The sequence below is a fragment of the Metopolophium dirhodum genome, chromosome 5 (assembly GCF_019925205.1).
Source record: "Metopolophium dirhodum isolate CAU chromosome 5, ASM1992520v1, whole genome shotgun sequence".
Classification (NCBI taxonomy): Eukaryota; Metazoa; Arthropoda; class Insecta; order Hemiptera; family Aphididae; genus Metopolophium; species Metopolophium dirhodum.
In genome coordinates, this window is record NC_083564.1 from 33,042,916 (window position 1) to 33,050,789 (window position 7,874).

The window sequence follows — 7,874 nt, forward strand, 5'->3', positions numbered from 1 at the left end:
AAAAAGTTTTTTCGATGTTATTATCGAGGATATCACGTATTTCTGAAAAATTGACTGTTTTATAGTTTTTAGGTACAACTTTTTAAGTAAAAAAACGTGAGAATTTTTGAATTAGACTTTTGTATTCAGTGCTTTAAAACATACATTTTCTAGGGAAAAAAATCGACCAAATCGCGTAATAACTAAACTGCATTTGTTCTATTTTTCTTTATTACCTATCATATATTTAGGCAACTGCAGTAGGTAGAAAAATATCAAATATGTTTGATGATAAAAAAGATGTTGAATCACCTACCGAGACAGATAATTCAAAATATAATATAGATAATCGTATGAAAAATGAAGAATTAACTGAAGATGACAGTGGTGAAGAAGGAGATCAAGGAGATGAAGAAAATTATGATAATTCAGATTAATACTAATAATAAGCATCAAATAATTTAAACAATAGGTTGTTGAATTAATGTAGTGTTTCATTAAATTAAACAAAAATAACACAATGACAAGGCCACAACATTTTTTATAAACACTGAAATAAAATGTAAAGAATAAGTTTAAAAAAAAATATATATATATAATATTTATAGTTTAACTAAAACAAATAAAAAATTATAACTAAATTCTAGTATCACCAAGTGTAGGTAAACGTTTAACCATTTATTTTTATTTAGTTAGGCTGATGAGGAGGTTCAGTGCTAAAGTACGGCGCTGAATCCCGTACAAGTAAAGTGTGGCAAACTCTACAAACGTGCGAGTCCCTCATATTAGGTCCGCTTTTTACTGTTCTTGACAAACAGGATGGGCAAAAAATTCGGCCACAATGCCTACAATGGTCCTACAAAATAAAAAATTAGACTTATTACTGAAGGACATAACAATTAATTTTTTTTTAATTTTAAGTTTATTAGAGTATTAGTGTAATCAAAACAATGAAAAACGTGTTGGTAAAAATCCCAAGTTAAAAAATTATTATTCAACAAGATAATGAGAGCTGATGAACAGCCACAAGAGTGGCGTGACATCATAGAGCCGATGACTAAGCAGCTGCCCATGTTTTACATGTAAAAGTAGTTTGATTTACAGTTTACACTATGATTTTTATAACTGCGTTTTAAGATAATATTTTAGAAATTTTTTTTTCATTATCCTTAATATATTTATGTGATTAAGACGATGGTATGATTTAAAATTTAATACATCTTGTTATTGTATACATATTATTATAATTTATAAGTTACAATTAAGGAAAATTATTGAGTTTGCGACTCAAATTTTTACGAAATTTACTATAGTTGATTTATCTACTACAAAAAAAACTAGAAAGTATATCAAAACTATAATCACAAAAAAACACTTAAGGATGCATAAAAAATTTTTTTTAAATATTATCTTTAACGATTGAAATTGTTGTGTAGTCTTATATCTTGACACTTTTATACGTAAAACATAAGTCGCCGTTCAAACTTTGGCTTTATGACGTCACACGCAAATTTTCAAACCCCTGTATCTCATTGAATAATAATATTAGTGTTAAGTGTGAGACCCACAACATATTTCTTAGATAATGACATACTTTGAATCTAATAAAACTTGTTTTTAGTGTTGTGATGTCCTTTAAGTACATAAAAAGTTTTCCAAATAATAAAATGAAGTACCTTTTGGATTTTAGGATCGGAGAATACAGCTCCACAATCACGACAGTCAATAATATCCTCTTCATGTTCCCATCGCACCTAAATAACACATTTATTAGGATTATCTTTAAAATAATTGACATTTCTTCTATTACCAAAGTGCCAGATTCTCTGATACGTTCCAATTCTTGTTGAAGTGACTGAGATAGTCGAACAAAATCACGTTGTACTTCTTCACTATTGGTCAAGTCAGATTGTAGAGCTACAATTTTATTTCGTTGTTCCAAAGCCATAGTTTCTAATTCAGTCTAAAATAAAACCCAAATATTCATTTTCTCAACATTTTACATTATTGTATCATTAATAAATGAAATGCCAAGTATTTAATACTTTCTTAAAAAAAAAAAATCCACTAATGTACCCCTCGCACTTTATATAACAAAAAAAATAAACAACTTTTAATCATCAAATAAGTAATCCATAAAAACCATAAGTATATCATAAATAATCAACTTCAAATATTTTTCTACAAAATGGCTTTGAACATTTGATTATTTTTTTGCTTGCCATAAAAACTAGTACCAAATAGAAATTTGCATTTATGTCATGTTTGTACAAATATAATTATAAGCTAATATATTATTTGGGAGCAATTAATTATTTGTTTTAATCAAATTTGATTTATCTATTAGTTATTTTCCTAAATGTAAGCCTAATGTGGTGTATACTTTATACACCATTGACAGTCAGTAGAAATAATAAATTTATAAACGTAATTATTTAATATGATATGAAGAACTTATTATAAATTCGTAACAGATATTTTTGTTCTGAGCATATTGTTTACCTTTCTTTTAGTAACAGAATCCAATTGAGTGCGACAGCTTGTTAGCTCTTTTTCACATCGATTTGTATTTTTTATTTCCTCAGAAAAACGACTTCTTTCTTCTAGTAATTGTTTTCTGAAAAAAGATTCAACTAATTATTATTATTTTTAAATATAAATATACCTAAATTGTGTAGATCAAGCTTAGGCTTGATAAGGACAATTAAATGTTCAACTGGCTGAACTTGAATTGAAATAAGGCCTTCAGGGGGTGTAAAAAAACAAGCATTTAGAAAAATTTCAAATTTTATTTTTTTTGGTATACCTACGCATATTATAGTAAGCTACTAACTTTTTTAAAAAAAAAAAAACACCAATTTTTCTACAAATTCAGACTATATTGTTAAGTTTTTTTTTCAAGTTATAAAATTGTTAACTAAATTTCTACTTAATCTAAATTAAGTAGAAATTTAAAAATAACCGTTTTAAAACCATTATTTGTATTTTTAATTTTACGTTTTACGAGACAAAATTAAATTATTTGTAGGTAAATTATAATAATTATCACAAATTTGTTTATTTATATTTTGTTATTTGAACAGAATAAGTGTTTATTTATGTATTTTTTGTGTACAAGTAGTAATTTAACAATATCGGTAATATCTTAACTATAAAATGAACATTGATAACATTTTGTCAAAAATAGTAATAACCATAATCTATAGAAAAAATTAAATTTAAAGAAAGCAATTAGTATTGTGGATGAGTATACCAAAAGACAAAAGGGTGAAAACTAAAAAGTTTGAAAATATGTTAAAAGATGTATATTTTGGTACTCCGTTAAAAATCCTAACCTAAAAATACCCGATATATGTTTAAAAAGTTTTCTTCTTTTTTTTCTAATTAAGTTTTTTGCTAGAAATTTTCTAGAAATTTGATTGGGGATTAGGGAAGAAGTACAATATTTGAACCAGCGACAAGACATTAAAACACTGTTGCATTATCCCACTCTGCTATACTTTACCACTGTTTTTACATAAGCTATAAAATTAATTATAAATTATTATATATTTCTTTAACATGATATGAAAGCAGGGAAAGTTCTTGGGTCTAGAAAATTTCCAGGGGGGAAATGAGGCAGTAGTATTTTGCATTTACATATACATCTCACTTTTTTTCAGCTGATAGGTACATGAGAACTAATTATATGTGTTATAAACCTCTTCATACCTAAGACTTTATATGGAATAATTTTAATTTATTATAAAAGTAAAATGTTTTAGTCACGACCATGACTATTAGAGTCACTACATATTCACACATTTACATGGAGCAACCCGCCACTGTTTGGTAGTAAAATGTTAATGTTTTACATATTTTTTTTTTTTTTTCAGTAATTTAGTTAATATACATGTATACATTTTTCTATACATATTAAATACCAACAATGAACTCTGAATAAGTAATAAAAATATTAAATGTATACTATCGATTGTTATTGAATAGTATATGCTAAAATAATTTTAAATAATAAAAATACGTACTCAAGCAGAATCACTGTTGAATTCAGTCCTTGTATTTGGCTTTCAGAAATAGCTGTACTATTTTTTATTCTGTTAAATTCTTCTTCTATGGATTCTTTTACTATAGACATGGATATAAGTTCTTCATTACGTTTTAATAAATATTCTTGAAGTTCCTAAGTGAATCCAGCATATAACACATTTGATTAAAGAAAATATATTACTACCTATTTGCTTAAAAACTATACTAACCGCTACTGAACTGGGTAAATTAATTTCTTCATTTTGTAATTGTACAGAAAACTTCATGTGTTTCTCTTTTAAATTATGATTTTCTTCTTCTAAACTACAAACACAATTCATAAAATTATAAAAAATATTGTATATTTTCAATTTGTTTTAGTGTAACAATACTTCAATATACGTTGCTTCATTTTAGCACCATTTTCTGTACAGAGTTTAATTTCTTTCTGAAAATCTATCACTGTCTGTTCATATTGTAGTTTAAGATCACTAAGCACTTCGTGTGATTGATCTGAGAAACTTTTCAATTCTTGTACCTACAGAATCCATTAAAATTAGTAATCTAATATATTTATTATTTAACAATTATTAAATTTAAAGTTACCTTGTTTTTGTGTTCATCTAATTTTTCATTCCATTTTTCTTCCATCTCCTTTCGATAAATTGTCTCTTTATCATGTTCATCTTTAAGCTTGTCCATTGACAAAAGACGTTTATCCACTTCATTTATCCTTTCTTGCATTTCTTCTATGCGAACTTTGTATAATGAACATTGTTCACATTTTGCCATATTATTATCTACAACACAAATTAAAATATATAGTCATAAGTTATTCACAGCAATACAATAAATTATTAATATATACCAATTGATGTGTTTTGGGAGACAAAATCTCCAGTTGCTGAAGAATTAGACGATTCTTCTTGTAAATTACCTAAGAAAAAAAATTGTATGTATTAAATAATTTTGAATCTATATGGGTAATTTAGCAAATACTATAAGCAATAATACAGGACATTAGTAAACACAAATAAACAAATCATTTTTCGTCATAATAGCTTTGAGAAAATATTATAATAGTTTCCTATTTAACTCCTTATTATCATAATATGAACAAAATAGCAAAATATAAGCAAATAATAACAATTACTGAGGTCAATGAAAAAAATTTGTTTGTCACCCTTTTAGTACATATTAGTGTCACATATTATCATTTATCGTTAATAGTATTTGCTATTGGTTTACAAATACATACAAGCAGTCAGCTTTTCAACAACATTATCCTTTGATTCATTTAATTTAGTTTTATAGTAGCTGATATCTGTATCCATTTCACGAATTTTTTCTTTTAGTGCTTCAACTTCTTCTTTTAATGGATCCACTAGAGCTTTATACACATTATCTTCATCGTCCTGAGACTAGAATAAGTTGTTAAAAAAATAATTAAAATTTATCTATGTAATTTATTTGAAAAAAACATGTATGATTAACCTTTCTGTAATCGTCAGATTCAGTGCTAGAAGCAAGATTTGTCATTTTTCTAGCAATAGCAGAAAGAACTGTACCAGGTACATTACGTATTTGTTGCTGTGTTGATTCACTCAGTATATTATTTCCCTGCTGGCCAATTAGCATTTGATTGCGACAATTTTTTAGTTCATTTTCCAATTTTTCATTCATTGCTTTGTATATTTTAGTTTCATTTTCACGTCGCCTCGATTCTTCTAAAGTTTCTAAAAAAAGTAAATTTAAAAATAGTGAAAAATAAATTACTTTATTAAAAATATTACCAGCAACCACTTTATGCAATGATGAAATCTCTTCATTATATTTGCGGGTTTGTTCTTCAAACCGTCCTTCCATTTCAAGTTTAGTTACAGTATGCTGACTTTGTGATTCATCTAACTCGTCTTGTAACCTCTTCAATTCGGCTGAGAGAGTTGACATACGCTTGAGTTCCTCTAATAATTAAACTCATTACAAATATATCTTACAAACAATTATATATGAAATTAATGGAGAAATTAATGGCATATATACATATTATACAAAAATAAAGCAACAAAGCAATAACTGGTCACCTTCTTTTTGCAGTATAAACCCCTTCATTTTGGCGCGTTGCAAGCCAAACTCTTTTTTCTCCAATTTCAATTCGTCTATTTGTTTTAGAAGCAAGTCCAAAGTCAACGGACCTGTCGATATAAAGAGCGTGCAACACCAACATAAGCATTGATAACATTTATTTAAAAAAAAAAAAATTTAATTAAAAACAATAAAACCACCATAAAAATTAACACAAGTAGTAATTCAGTGTAAATGTGAAATTCTGTAGTTTAATACCTGTAAGTATTGAAAAATTAAACTAATGTGTACACACTGAATTGCTTGAACGATCGTGCAAAAAATGTGTCTGTAAAATATTGTAAAAATAACACACAGTGTGCAACAAACCAAAATATATAATACACATGGAAAGAGTTGTGTAGGTAGTTAGCAAATATGAAAAAAAAAGTACATACATATTATATAATATATATACATAATATGTATGTGTATAGGTGTAAACACATAAAAGAATGAACACAAAGAGGTAATAAGTCTGTGCGGCGTTAAAAAAATGTAGATTACCACAATTGTTGTCGTCGTCAACTGTTGGCTGCAATTCATGTCTCACGTCGTTCTCCATGGCTCAATGTACTGTATTCGGGCCTGACCAATCGTGCGGTGCACGTTAACTTAATGTGTTAACCGTGACGACTCACTCACGACAGTAGACTGAAAAAACATGGGGAAAAAAAACCGAAAATCAAATGAATGACGATCTGTTCAAACAAAACTGACTACCCACTGCACTCCACGTCCGTGTGCCATATGCCCACCTCATACCCTCCCCACCAAACAGCAAAGATGGTACTGTGGGACTACCAGGTGCCTAACTCACGACCATACATCATACTGCTTACCTGACAAAAATCGTTGGACAATCGTTTATGCTAAGGCGGCAGCGAACCGCATCCGACAGCGGAAGACATAATGTTGAGTTCGCACCGGTTGATCACCATGGGCGAGACAAAATTCCTGAAAATTAGAGAACCGTGTCGTGCGTGGGTCCAAAACCGATTGTCTCCTCGTCGGTTGAACGATAGAACTGTTCACGGTGAACGAAATTAAAAAATATGTAGCAAATAACAATACCTCAATTGTTATGTATTAAATGTAATACCGTATGTAAGTAAATACTATAGTAAGTATGTCGAGTTTTTTTTTTCAACAAGTTTGTATCACAGATTAACTTAATTTTCATTTAATCTGTGTTTGTAACGTGATAACTGCCTAACATGGTAAGCTGATAAGGCGCACTATATTATTATCATAGACCTATTAAGAGGCCGTTGTGGTAAAATTGAAACGTGTGCAACGCTCAAGAGATGGCGTCGTTCGCCGTATCGCCGCCGTCGTGTCAGACCGTAATATTACGCCCATTGTCTACGCGACGGTGTCCGCACGTTGTAATCGCGGGAAAGGTACATAATTATATGAAAAAACCCTGTTAAAAGCTGTGCAGTTTTGCACTCCACCCAAATGTTTGATACAAAAAAGAAATATTAATACCCGTGTCGACGAGTTAAAATATTACTTTTACAATAGACAATAGCCCCATTATATTTCGATTTTGGTTTTTGGTGTAACTCTAAAACAAATGACCGTAAAATAGCTTGAAAATTTAATACAAGGCTCCTAACATATTTGTACAATGACATTTGTAAAATCTAAAAAAAAACCATTCATCATTTTTTTTTAATCATTTAAAGTTCAAATCTTGACAAAATACTTAAATTTCACGAAAATATGCAAACATTTTAAAA

General features: G+C 28.5%; 1 protein-coding gene across 4 annotated transcripts; it reads right to left on the reverse strand.

The window, feature by feature from the left end:
* Positions 1-500: 500 nt before the first annotated feature.
* LOC132944433 (early endosome antigen 1-like) lies at positions 501-7,302 on the reverse strand. 4 transcript variants are annotated; one of them, XM_061013757.1, is made up of 15 exons: positions 6,972-7,302; positions 6,637-6,783; positions 6,090-6,200; positions 5,799-5,969; positions 5,500-5,732; positions 5,264-5,426; positions 4,874-4,942; positions 4,612-4,805; positions 4,398-4,543; positions 4,236-4,329; positions 4,005-4,159; positions 2,482-2,596; positions 1,790-1,942; positions 1,656-1,733; positions 501-835 (listed from the first exon to the last, which is right to left on the reverse strand). In XM_061013757.1, the coding sequence occupies exons 2-15, from the start codon at positions 6,692-6,694 to the stop codon at positions 668-670; spliced, it is 1,908 nt and encodes a 635-aa protein (XP_060869740.1). In that variant the 5' UTR covers positions 6,695-6,783; positions 6,972-7,302; the 3' UTR covers positions 501-667. The 4 variants fall into 4 exon arrangements, with proteins under 4 accessions (XP_060869740.1, XP_060869739.1, XP_060869742.1 ...); XM_061013756.1 differs by having other exon boundaries at positions 5,500-5,741; positions 6,972-7,301; XM_061013759.1 differs by lacking the exon at positions 6,972-7,302 and adding an exon at positions 6,349-6,418 and having other exon boundaries at positions 5,500-5,741; positions 6,637-6,749.
* Positions 7,303-7,874: the final 572 nt, after the last annotated feature.